Genomic DNA, 13,915 nt, shown 5'->3' with positions numbered 1-13,915 from the left:
CTGGTCAGAGTCGGTCACGCTCACTCCTTGCCTGTGTCTGCTCTGCATGCACCCCTTGGGCAGCTAGATGCAGCCAGGCCCTGCAGTCCGGGTAGATCCGCTGCTCCGCATCTCACTGTTTCTCTTCTGTTCGATTATTTACTAGACCGGAGAAGAGCAGAGCCAACTTTGAGGAAGAGCTGAAAATCCTGGGATGGGATGGCAGTGTTGAGCTGTTCTCCACACTCTGGCCTGGTATCCAAGGACTGGCCTCCCCGGGGCCGGGTGAGCTTCTCCGCCCAAGCTCCCTGGAAGCTCCTAGCAGACCTTCTCATGCAAATCCTAGTGCTGAAAATGAGCACAGTCTAGTTGCCAACCTACATGTCCTTTCACCTCCAGCAAGACTAAGCTTTTCTAAAGCACTTCACAGGACTAGAACCTTGTCCTGGAGATATCTCAGGAAAAAGGCAACCATTTGAGGAACTGTGGCTTAATTTCTTTATACAGGATGCCTCTTATTTTTGTTTAAATCCTTCACAACAAGCTATAACTATGAGAGTTTGGTGTTTTTTGTTTTGTTTTGTTTTGTTTCAGTTTTAGCATGCTTTCTTGAATTCAAGACTTCCCTCTGTAAAGGTATCAACAGACCAGACTATAACTGTATAGGACATAAGTGGAGAAGATTAATTCTATCAGTTGGTGGATTTGAATGACATCACATTTTAAAGTAATTTATTCTGAAACCATTTCTGAGGAAGTTAAGACTCTCCCTTTTTTAAACAACCCTAGTGAAAAAGACCAGTGTATATTTATGGCATCTATTTTTGAGTCTCTCTATTGCAAAGCACATCCTGCATGGGAAACCTCTAGTCAAATAGGCAATGATAAGGACTTGATTAGACCATAAGTATATATTTCACTTTGCCTCCACACACAGTATTTCATAGTTTACAAAGCACTTTCACATTATCTTATTCAATCTGCACAGTCATGACGTGAAGGAGACAAGGCAAGTGGTTTTATCCCCATTTTACAGATGAAGAAAGTAAGACTAGAGGGCAAGGAGCAGAGGAAGGTGAGGTGACTTGCCCAAGGCCACACAGCCAATAATAGCAGCGTTCGCACCACAACCTGGGTTGCCTAACTTCTCATCTAGCTCTTGCCCATACTCTTCACTTGACTACGAAAACATTACTTGAAAGAATGATGAGGTTGGCCTGAGACCTGATTGATATCATCACTTTCTATTTTTAAGGAAGAGTTTTATCTGGGTTTCTCAGTTGTTTGGAGCCTCCGGTCTGCCTCTGGGTCTGACCGTTGCAGCAGCTCTCCAGCATGCAGCTTGGCCCGCAGCAGGAGAGCAGTGCTCATATTTGGAAGTCCAGCTTCTGTGCAGCCATACAGGATCCAATAACAGTTCCATTTCCATTCCTATAGTCAGGCTGGGGTCACATTATAGTGCCTTATTTCCCTGAGGGTAATTATGTTTAGTATCTGCAGATAAGAAGCATTAATTTTTCAGAGTTTCCATCTTTCATTTTTCAAAGAGAAGAGATTTTCAATAGGAACTGATCCTAAGAGAGGAGAAAAGAAGTGACCAGAAAAGAAACAGCTAGTTACGTTTAAAGAGTCTCCTCACTCTTTAAAGGGTCCACTCTGAAGGAATATCTGGGGTAGGTTGGAAGCACTAGTGAGGCCATGGGTCTAGGTCTTGCAGAAGAGTTCCCTCCTTGGAGAGGGAACATAAACTTGGGTCCCACTGACTGCTTTAAGGACTTCTGGCATTTAGTTTTCAATACTTGATTCCTCTTTTCCAAGGTAAATATTGGCACATATAGTCTGACTACAGGATAGAGAATTTTTAGTGAAATGTCTTGCCATACTTGCAGTAATGGTAAACTCTCCTTCACAGTGGCTAGAGCTCTCTTTTTCTGCAGAAGTAAATGAGAAAGTGCATTAATGGAGGTCAATGATGAGCGGCTTTTTTCTAGTCAGAGTAGTACAATGCTGATCTGTTATATCATCTTGCAGGTTTGAAAAAAAGAAAAAGAAAACGAAAAAAAAAAAAAAAAACCACAGCCTGCTGAGCAAGAACTTACTGTAACATAGCACAAAAAATGTCATGATTGACGGTCTTTGGGAATGTCAGTTTGTCTCTTTAAAACTTGATTTGGTTTTCTCTGTCCTACAAATATCTTTAGTGAGAGCACAAGAAATTGCAGGACACTGTGCCAAATTCTGTGGGTAAGTTACATAAAAATGAGTGGTGTTTGTTGTGAAGGTATTTTTCACACGACAGATAATCACACTAAAACATCTCCACCTCAGCAATACAGGGAGGTTAGCTTTCCCTGGGAAAGTCTCAAAACACTGGAGCAAGTAGCATTTCTCCTCCAGAGATTCAGTGGTCAGCATGAAGATAAAGTATCCGAAGTCCTTTTTTCTCCATTGTTTGTTGCCTGTCAAGGAATAATGGGCTACAGATTACTGGTGGTAATCTTTGATTATGGAGGTGAGTGAGGAAGTAGGTGGTGGTGGTTGAGTCGCTAAGTCATGTCCGACTCTTGCGACCCCATGGACTGTAGCCTGCCAGGCTCCTCTGTCCATGGGATGCTCCAGGCAAGAATAGGAAGTAAATACATTGGCAACTCCAGGGCTCCCTGATCTCCAGATCTTACGATGCTGAGTTCCATTACTAAACCAACCTGTGTAGTAGCATCTGTTTTCAAAGTAGACCTGTCAACTGGTGGGTGTCATCTGATAAGGAAGACCACTCATTTTAATCTCTTGAGATAATAATAGAAAAGTGAAGACTGCGCCCTTTATTACTGAGTTCAAGTTCAGCAACGGATCATCTGTTTTAAATCAAGGTAGTTCTTGATCCCAATCACTTATTTGGGTCATCTTTTTCTAGTTTGGCTTTTGGGGAAAGAACACCCTATGTGATTCTATAGCCTTAGATCTGGATTGACCATTTGGGCAGAGCACAAATGGAAATCTTTTATTGTGTTTTGCATTTTGTGGGATTTATTGAAATAATTCACTGTGATGGTGCCGTCTTCTGGCCAGTGTTGAGCAGCTCTGCTTTAAATTTGGTTAATTTCATTTTCTCTGAAGAGGGAAAAGAGGGGTCACTTAATCTTCACCTGCACCAGCAAATTAAACTCGTGTTAATTTCTTAGGCTCCTACATTAAACGCCTTGGGTAAACAGATTAATGGACATGTGCTCAGCTTTCTTTCTTTCTTTTTTTTTTTTTTTGCAGCAGAGAGCTCTGACTTCCATATGGCATTGTTGAATTTCAGAGGCTCTCTGGTGTTTTGGTAAATATCAATGGATGTTGCCTTTAATTTTTCCAATATGTAATCTGTATAATCCTGTGATTCCTGCTGCAAGTGAAATCAGGAAGCACTGCAGTGTTGAAGCAAGAGTATTGTTCAGGTCATTTGTCTTCCTAATGCTTGTACTTTATTTGACATGTCAGTGTTTACATTACATACTTGTATTTTCTGTGAAAGAAAAAGTTAAATAAATCTTGGCAGTTTAATTTTCCTTTTCTTAAGGTGGTATTTTCTCTTTTGCTTTTAGCTTTTAAATCTTTGGTGGAGATTGGAAACTGAAGGAACTCAGCTCCTTCCACCACCCCCACTTTCACCCTGCAGTGTACAGACTTGCCCTCTGCAGATCAAACAAGCTAGTGTGTTTATTCTGAAAACTGGGGAAAAGCCATTGGAAAACCCAGTGAGGATTAGTGTTAAAACCGAGCACAGTGGGAACTACCCAGTATGTCAACATTGTGCCTACAAGAGAGTTTCTGAGTCCACATTACGTTTTTGAATTAAGACTCTCTGGACTTTGAGTATCTTCCATTATTTGTTGCTCAGTTGGCCAAGTGGTGTCCGACTCTTTGTGACCCCATGGACTGCAGCACTCCAGGCTCCTCTGTCCCGCACCATCTCCCAGAGTTTGCCCTAGTTCATGTCCATTGAATTAGTGATGTCTTCATCTCATCCTCTGTCACCCTCTTCTCCTCTGCCTTCAGTCTTTCCCTGCATCAGGCTCTTTTCCAGTGAGTCGGCTACTCACATCAGGTGGCTAAAGTATGAGAGTCTTCATAGAAATGGGATCGGTCATATCTAACATTTAGGTAATTTACCACTTTGTCAGGTGCAATACAACTTTGTGTGTATGTGTGTGTGAGTGAATTTCTAATATCATTCCTGTATCTCGCACCTTAAGAGTCAATAACTTCTAGTAGCCATCTGGCTGTTCTTTGCGGTGCTTAGTTGCTCAATCATGTCCACCTTTGTGACCTTACGGACTGTATGCCCACCAGGCTCCTCTGTCCATGGAATTCTCCAAGCAAAAGCACTAGAATGGGTTGCCATTTCCTCCTCCAAGGGATTTTCCCAACCCAGGGTTCCACCCACATCTCCTGCGTTGCAGGCAGATTCTTTTACCACTGAGCCACCAGAGAAGCCCTTTTATACCAATACCATTGGTTAACTAGTTTTCTTTCCATAGGACCCAAAATGTCCATGAAACTTGGTTTATTTTTCACAAGTTGTTTTCAAGAAGGATGTTTTATTAATTTGATTCCAGGAGGGAGAAATGCACAGCCTTAATGAATTTCTTTTCCCTACCTAGAAGGTCATCCTTCTTGTTTAATTACTCGTAGGGCTGGCTTGAGTCTTCCTCTCTTTAATTGAAGCCTTTCTAGACTTCAGACTACTGTGATTACGCCCTTAACCCTCCTGAGTATCTAGTGGCTTTACTAATGACATAGAACCTTCTCCTGTAACCCTTGTAAACCTGTCTCTCAAGAACATTGTTGGCACTTGAGAGCAAAGACCATATTGCACTGCTGTGTATTCCCAGCATTCAACACAGTTCCCTGGATATTTTGGTACTGTACCAAAATGGTACAAATTTGGGCACTGTGTTTATTGCCAATAAAGAAAAGTACAAAAACCCCTGCAACTAATATACAGCTGTTGCTTTCAGTTTGGTCAATTTTTGACCATAGGAAATAGAACAAGTCACAAGCCCTATAGTGCTCAAAGAGCAACCGGAAAGATGTGAATGAGGCTCAGTGCTACGTATATTTTAGGAATTCTGAAGGATACATGCTTTCACACAAAGGCAGATTCCTCAGAATCCCTTATTGGGCACCCTTAATGAATATTTTATTATGACTTGATTTTGGAGGGTCAGACAGCCCAGGAGACCTGATGAATTTGGGGCAGAAAGGCCTCTCCTCCAGGTGTGAGGAAGCATGGGGTTCCTACCAGCTACAAGCCCTGCTAGGAAAAGGAAGTCTAACTGCAAGATGACTTCGTGGTGACATTCAAATTCAATAATATCAAGTGGTAAGTGGTTTTTTACAGTTGAAAGATATTTTGGCTTTCCTCAGCCCCGAGTTCAGCATAGACCTGGCACGGAAACAAATTATAACCAACAGATTTGATAAATGAAGTGAGGGCCATTCAGATAAGGGATATAAGAATGCAGAATTGTAGTGATACGGGCAAACTGGGAACTTCTAGTGTAGCTCCTTAGAATAAAGAGCTCACAGTTAAATTAATTGGGTTAAATAGCAGTTTACTTGAGTACGAGTATTTCTTTAAAATGTTTGAGGAAATCTTAAGATATCTTCATAAAATACTTTAAAATGGTAGGGTTTTTTGTTTGTTTTTGCTTCTAGTTCCTAGGCTGCTTGTTCTGTCTTGACATGCCTAGAGATAAAAGTATAAACCAGACGATTCTTGATGGTTCTAACAGCCAAAAGATTGTGTGAGATAAAACTAACTTCTGACAAGGATTTTTTGAAGATCGGCATGTCAGCCATTTCCTTCCTTAGGATGGTTCTCGTTGACATTTGTTTGCCTGCAGAATCAGTATTTGGCAGTTGGTACCACTGGCCTGCAATTTGCCATTTTAACCCTTGAGTTCCAAGTTGCCAAGTGAAGAAGTTATAGGTTCTGGTCGGTTTGCTTCAGTAGCACTATACTGAATGCTGGAGATGCGATTCATAGAGCAGTGATTCTCAAGTGAAGCTCCACAAGAGAATCACCTGGGGACCCTCTAATTACCCACTGCTGATGACACTAGAGACTGGAAAGCAATCCCACCAAGGATCAAAGATTATTGAGTGTGTGCTCAGCCGTTCCCGACTCTTTATGACCCCATGGGCCGTAGTCCACCAGGCTCCTCTGTCCATGGGGTTCTCCAGGCAAGAATCCTGGAGAGGGTTGCTATTTCCTCCTCCCGGGGAATCTTCCCAACATAGGGATTGAACCGTGCCTTCTGCATCTCCAGCACTGCAGGCAGAGTCTTCTTCCACTGAGCCATGGGGAAGCCCTCAAAGATAATTAAGTCAGTAAAATGTTTGGGGTCCTTTTCCAACGACAACCCCTGCTAACCAGGCCTCCATCCAGGCCTCTTCCCCTCCGCAGACCCTTTGTTATGCTTTTTCTATCAAACTTTACCTGTCTCATCTCTCCTTCGCTCTTGGCCCTGCTTTCTGGGAAACAATTAACTAATGTGATACTGAAATACATGAATGGATGTTAATAATTTACTGTGGTTCCCTTCTCATTGATCCTCTCATCTCAGTACATTTGAATGATTAGTTCAGTTCAGTCGCTCAGTCATGTCCGACTCTTTGCGACCCCATGAATCGCAGCACGCCAGGCCTCCGTGTCCATCACCATCTCCTGGAGTTCACTCAGACTCACGTCCATCGAGTCTGTGATGCCATCCAGCCATCTCATCCTCAGTTGTCCCCTTCTCCTCCTGCCCCCAATCCCTCCCAGCATCAAGGTCTTTTCCAATGAGTCAACTCTTCGCATGAGGTGGCCAAAGTACTGGAGTTTCAGCTTTAGCATCATTCCTTCCAAAGAAATCCCAGGGTTGGTCTCCTTCAGAATGGACTGGTTGGATCTCCTTGTACTCCAAGGGACTCTCAAGAGTCTTCTCTAACACCACAGTTCAAAAGCATCAATTTTTCGGCACTCAGCCTTCTTCACAGTCCAACTCTCACATCCATACATGACCACAGGAAAAACCATAGCCTTGGCTAGACAGACCTTAGTCGGCAAAGTAATGTCTCTGGTTTTGAATATACTATCTAGGTTGGTCATAACTTTTCTTCCAAGGAGTAAGCGTCTTTTAATTTCATGGCTGCAGTCACCATCTTCAGTGATTTTGGAGCCCCCAAAAATAAAGTCTGACACTGTTTCCACTGTTTCCCCATCTATTTCCCATGAAGTGATGGGACCAGATGCCATGATCTTCGTTTTCTGAATGTTGAGCTTTAAGCCAACTTTTTCACTCTCCTCTTTCACTTTCATCAAGAGGCTTTTTCGTTCCTCTTCACTTTCTGCTATAAGGGTGGTGTCATCTGCACATCTGAGGTTATTGATATTTCTCCCGGCAATCTTGATTCCAGCTTGTGCTTCTTCCAGTCCAGCATTTCTCATGATGTACTCTGCATAGAAGTAAAATAAGCAGGGTGACAATATACAGCCTTGACATACTCCTTTTCCTATCTGGAACCAGTGTGTTGTTCCATGTCCAGTTCTAACTGTTGCTTCCTGACCTGCATACAGATTTCTCAAGAGGCAGGTTAGGTGTGATAACAATCTGGAAAAAAAAAAAAAGAAAGAAATGACTAGTTTCGGCAATTTTAGATCCATTCAGATGCCATGTAATTAATTTACTTGTTACATGGGAGGAGAGTTTGAGCCAGCAGACCCAGCCTTCAGGAAGACTGTCTGGGGGTTTTCAAACCCTGCTGCCTCCTCAGACAAGGACCTGTGGTTGTCTCAAATAGGAATATGTGGGTATTGAGCCCTTCTGCTCAGGACACACTGGGGAGCCTGCTTTGCTGATTTTACATTCTTGGCTCCATTTATTTGACACAAGTACAGTGAAAACTTCCCCTTTGTTATTCTGTCACTGGTCTTCTGCAGAGTTTCTTTGGAGCTGCTTTCCACCCTCCTCAGAAATAAGAGCAAAGGTTAATCTCGTTTTGAGAGAAGTGACCTGAAATGTGATCATTCAACCAACAAAAAGAACACCATGTGTCATTCCGGAATTGGTCTTGCTCCTTGTCTCCCTATTAACAATACGTCTCTAAGCCTCCTTGGTATTTCCTATAATATGCTCCCATTTTTTTCTCTCAATGAAATATTTGTGGAGTTACGTAGAAAATGAGGCTGGTTCTACAGTGATGCTTTTGTAAAAGAATCTTGTGAATTTTTTAAAAATTCAGATTCCTTGGGATATTTCTATAGTTGTGTTCCCAGAGCCTGAAATTACCAGAGTTACTGTAAAAAATATAATCCAAAGTTTAAATTTGTTGCCATGCTTTTTCGGTTTTGTTTTACTCCCAGGTATCAGTTTCTAGAAACTCAATGCAGCCTCATCTGCAATGCCCTAGTGTCCAGCAGAGGGCAGCCTGCTCTCACGAGAAGCTTCAGTTTTTTTTCCCTACAGGAGTCTGATTAATTTCATATTAGCTGAAGGGACTTAGCAGCAGCAGCAGCAGCAGCAGCAGCTGTATCCTTGGTGTCAAAATTCCAGTGTAAATTGAAATATCTGAGTTATTTCTATATACCTATATTTCTAAATATAAATTTATTAATATAATATTAATATATACCTAAAAAATAAATATATACCTATGCGTCTAAAATGGCACAATTTTCCTGGGAAAAACCATGTCCATAATTTGTGGGACCTGGATCATCACTGCAACAGTGGTTCCCTGCTTGGTAAATGACCCACAGGTAAATTTTTCACAGTTAATTTCCCTTCTGTTTGACATGAACTTGATGGTATTCACAGGCAGTAAAATATACGTGTTTGGTTAAGATGGGGAAGCAACTACTTTTAGGGGTAATACAGAATACCCAGGTTCAATCCCTGGGTTGGGAAGGTCCACTGGAGAAGGGAATGACTACCCACTCCAGTATTCTTACCAAGAGATTTCCATGAACAGAGGATCCTGGTGGGCTACTGTCCATGGGGTCACAGAGAGTCGGACATGACTGAGCAACTAACACACACCAGTCATTTATGCATCTTCAATTTTCCAAACATGAGCAAAGCACAGTCTTAACTTTGCTTCTGCTAACTTACTGATATCATCAAAGGCAACTCAAAGGATACATGAATGTTCAAAGTTCTCCCCTCCATCAGATGCTGACAAATAATCCACAGCACAGTAGTTCAACTTAATGTAGCAGGGGCTGAGCCTCAATAGAGTAAAATGCTTCAGAATACCTTTGATTGCTCCTCATGTGTAGGTCATGCGTTGAAAAGCAAACGTTTGCAGAAGGAAGTAGAATTTGCATTTAAAAGCATGGATATCCACTTAGGCCAATGTAGGCCTTTAGGGACAGACAAGTTCAGCTCTTTGATAAAGAAGATTTCCTTAACACACAAAGATAGATACCTATTTCTGAACTCAATCTTAGAACTTTATCGAGAATGTACTGAGGTTTGGGTTTTTCATTATTTTGGGGATTTCTTGTTTTCCTTTAATGCTTTTTTACAGCCTCTAGCTCATCAGATTTGCTCTGTAGAGAAATAATATGAGTAATAGCTAATATTTATTAAGTATTTACTGCCAGGTGGCTTATGGTAAAGAATTTGCCTGTAATGCAGGAGACACAGTTTTGATCCCTGGGTCAGGAAGATCCCTTGGAGAAGGAAATAGCAACCCAAATCCTGTATTCTTCCCTGGAAATCCCACAGACAGAAGAGCCTGGTGGTCTACAATCCACGAGGTCACAAGAGGTGGACACGGCTTAGCGACTAAACCACCACATGTAAAGAATACTTCAAGTTGCTTTTTTTCTCATAATCTTTACATCTTTATGAGCTTGATAACTATTTTTCCTCTTTTTGAAGATAGGGAAACTGATACTCAGATCAGCTAGGTAGAAAGTGGTGGACCTGGAATTCAAACCCAAGCTGTCTCTCTGGCACCAGACCTTCTCTCTTAACCGTGATCTTACACTCTCATGACCTCTCTTTTAGATATTATGTCTAGGCATCTGGAATGAATAGAAGGGCATAGATAAGAACAGGCCATTTTGCCAACAAAGGTCCCGATAGCCAAAAATATGGTTTTTCCGGTAGTCATGTATAGATGTGAGAGTTGAGCTATAAAGAAAGCTGAGTTCTGAAGAACTGATGCTTTCAAACTGTGGTGCTGGAGAAGACTCTTGAGTGTTCCTTGGACTGTGAAGAGATCAAATCCTAAAGGAAATCAGTCCTGAATATTCATTGGAAGGACTGATGCTGAAGCTGAAGCTCTAATACTTTGGCCACCTTATATAAAGAGCCAACTCGTTGGAAAAGACCCTGATGGAAAGATTGAAGGCGCGAGGAGAAGGGGGCAACAGAGGATGAGATGGTTAGATGGCATCTCCAACTCAATGGACATGAGTTTGAGCAAGCTCCAGGAGATGGTGAAGGACAGGGAAGTTTGGCGGGCCGCAGTCTGTGGGGTCACAAAGAGTAAAACATGACTGAGTGACGGAAGAAAAACTACAAGAACAAGACCAGGATCTAGTCAAAGCTGTTTCATTCTTTTACCACCTTCTTATTTTGCCTCCAATAATCACAGCCTAGGGGTTGTCCTTATAAGACAGAGTGTACTAATAATATGTTCAGTTTTTGTAGGGGCTTTTTGTTGGTTTGTTCTTACCTTATATTTACCTTATGTTGATTTACAATGCTATTAGTTTTGTTGTACACCAAAGTGGTTCAGTCATGGCATATACGTATATCCATTCTTTTTCAGATTCTTTTCCCTTGTAGGCTATTACAGACTACTGAGTATAGTTCCCTGTGCTATATAGTAGGCCAGTTATCTCTTTTATATATAGTGTGTGTATATGTTAATCCCAAACACCTCATTTATTCCCCTCCTTCCACCTGTTCACGTTGGTAAACTTAAGTTTGTTTCTAAAGTCTGTGAGACTGTTTCTGCTTGTCTGTCTATGGCCATACCACCCTGGATGCACCTGATCTTGTCTGCAGGGGTTTTCTAGAACACTGTGAGCTCTCAGCTAATTTAATCACACAGCTAGATTAGAAAGGGAGCTGCTTTCCTAAAATACTAGAGGTAAGTGGAAATTTGGTTTCTGATTACAGTCCCAGTGGAATTTCTGCTGAGATGTAAATGGTGCATCCAGGGGTCTTGGCTCTGTTTCTTTCTTAACTCCTATGACCTTTTCCCTAACAGTTCTGCTTGGCAGATAAGGAAAAAAAAATGAGAATACCATCTTCAGGGGACATCAGAGGGAAAAGCTTTGAGGAGACCAGTAATATTTTAAGTCAACTCTGCTTTGCTATATCAAATCTCTGTTTAACTGCGGTCTGGGGACAGTGTGCCCTAATGCTGAAAGCTACCTATGTTGGGTGTAATACAATCCGTGGTGATGAGGGCTTACAAAAATGAGGGCAAAGAAGGGAATCTAACCCGTGGACATAGCAGGGCTAGACAGGGACTAGTTGTCAAGGGTGGGGGTAGGGGCGGGAAGACTATGAATACAGATCCCTGCATGTCAAGGGTGAGACCAGCTAGGCAGAGGCAGAGTCCAGTTTACAGTGTGGTAACCAAGAGCTAGAAGGTTTGATTGTTTGTTTGAATATGTAATAACTTCTTTGGTTCAGGATTTAAAAAGCTTAAATGCAATGTGTTATTCAGGATTGGGTCCTGAAATAGGAAAAAAGACACTAGTGGAAAAACTGATGAAATTTGAGTAAAATCTGTGTGCGTGTGCTCAGCTGCTCAGTTGTGCCTGACTCTTTTCAACCCCATGGATGGTAGTTCACCAGGCTCCTCCGTTCACAGAATTTTCTAGGCATGAGTACTGGAGTGAGTTGCCGTTTCCTTCAGCAGGGACTCTTCCCCACCCAGGGACCAAACCCGCAACTTTTGCATCTCCTGCATTGGCAGGAGGATTCTTTTCCACAAGTGCCACTTGGGAAGCATAGTAAAATTTGGAGTTCACCTAGAGAAAGACATCCTGGATGTGAAGTCAAGTGGACCTTAGAAAGCATCACTACGAACAAAGCTAGTGGAGATGATGGAATTCCAGTTGAGCTATTTCAAATCCTGAAAGATAATGCTGTGAAAGTCCTGCACTCAATATGCCAGCAAATTTGAAGAACTCAGCAGTGGCCACAGGACTGGAAAAGGTCAGTTTTCATTCCAATCCCAAAGAAAGGCAACGCCAAAGAATGCTCAAACTACTGCACAATTGCACTCATCTCACATGCTAGTAAAGTAATGCTCAAAATTCTCCAAGCCAGGCTTCAGCAATACGTGAACTGTGAACCTCCAGATGTCTAAGCTGGTTTTAGAAAACGCAGAGGAACCAGAGATCAAATTGCCAACATCTGCTGGATCATGGAAAAAGCAAGAGAGTTCCAGAAAAACATCTATTTCTGCTTTATTGACTATGCCAAAGCCTTTGACTGTGTGGATCACAATAAAGTGTGGAAAATTCTGAAAGAGATGGGAATACCAGACCACCTGACCTGCCTCTTGAGAAATCTGTATGCAGGTCAGGAAGCAACAGTTAGAACTGGACATGGAAGAACACACTGGTTCCAAATAGGAAAAGGAGTATGTCAAGGCTGTATATTGTCACCCTGCTTATTTAACTTCTATGCAGAGTACATCATGAGAAACGCTGGGCTGGAAGAAGTACAAGCTGGAATCAAGATTGCTGGGAGAAATATCAATAACTTCAGATATGCAGATGCCACCACTCTTATGGCAGAAAGTGAAGAGGAGCTAAAAAGCCTCTTGATGAAAGTGAAAGAGGAGAGCGAAAAAGTTGGCTTAAAGCTCAACATTCAGAAAATGAAGATCATGGCATCTGGTCCCATCACTTCATGGGAAATAGATGGGGAAACAGTGGAAACAGTGTCAGACTTTATTTTTTTGGGCTCCAAAATCACTGCAGATGGTGACTGCAGCCATGAAGTTAAAAGACGCTTACTCCTTGGAAGGAAAGTTATGACCAATCTAGATAGCATATTGAAAAGCAGAGACATTACATTGCTGACTAAGGTCTGTCTAGTCAAGGCTATAGTTTTTCCAGTAGTCATGTATGGATGTTAGAGTTGGACTGTGAAAAAAGCTGAGCACCAAAGAATTGATGCTTTTGAACTGTGGTGTTGGAGAAGACTCTTGAGAATTCCTTGGACTGCAAGGAGATCCAACCAGTCCATCCTAAAGGAGATCAGTCCTGGATGTTCACTGGAAGGACTAATGCTAAAGGTGAAACTCCAATACTTTGGCCACCTCATGTGAAGAGTTGACTCATTGGAAAAGACCTTGATGCTGGGAGGGATTGGGGGCAGGAGGAGAAGGGGATGATAGAGGATGAGATGTCTGGATGGCATCACCCACTCAATGGACACGGGTTTGAGTGAACTCCGGGAGTTGGTGATGGACACGAAGGCCTGGCGTGCTGCGATTCATGGGGTTGCAAAGAGTTGGACGTGACGGAGCGACTGAACTGAACTGAAATAGTAAAAAGCAAACAAAAGGATAAATAGATTGTACACTGGAAAATCTTATATTTCTGTTTCCCAGATACTTCATCAACCAATGTGGTTAGTCATCTGTGTTCTCCTAGAGATTTTTGTTTTCAAATGCTCATACAAGCACATGTGTGTTCATTCTATTTTACACAAATAGATATTACACACACTGTTGGAGAAGACAATGGCACCCCACTCCAGTACTCTTGCCAGGAAAAATCCCATGGATGGAGGAGCCTGGTAGGCTGCAGTCCATGGGGTCACTAAGAGTGGGACACGACTGAGCGACTTCACTTTCACTTTTCACTTTTATGCATTGGAGAAGGAAATGGCAACCCACTCCAGTGTTCTTGCCTGGAGAC

The 13,915-nt window shown here is 42.2% G+C and overlaps 1 protein-coding gene across 2 annotated transcripts in view; it reads left to right on the top strand.

Moving 5' to 3' along the window:
* ALG9 (ALG9 alpha-1,2-mannosyltransferase) overlaps nt 1-3,525 on the top strand; it is a 109,322-nt gene extending 105,797 nt beyond the window's left edge. For both annotated transcript variants that reach the window (XM_069554992.1, XM_069554993.1), the window contains exon 16: nt 146-3,525. In XM_069554992.1, the coding sequence (XP_069411093.1) occupies nt 146-183 (38 nt within the window). In that variant the 3' untranslated portion in view covers nt 184-3,525. The remainder of the gene's footprint in view (nt 1-145) is intronic.
* Nucleotides 3,526-13,915: the final 10,390 nt, after the last annotated feature.

Source organism: Ovis canadensis, chromosome 15 (assembly GCF_042477335.2).
Source record: "Ovis canadensis isolate MfBH-ARS-UI-01 breed Bighorn chromosome 15, ARS-UI_OviCan_v2, whole genome shotgun sequence".
In the NCBI taxonomy this organism is placed as follows: Eukaryota; Metazoa; Chordata; class Mammalia; order Artiodactyla; family Bovidae; genus Ovis; species Ovis canadensis.
This window is presented reverse-complemented; position numbering and strand designations above follow the sequence as displayed.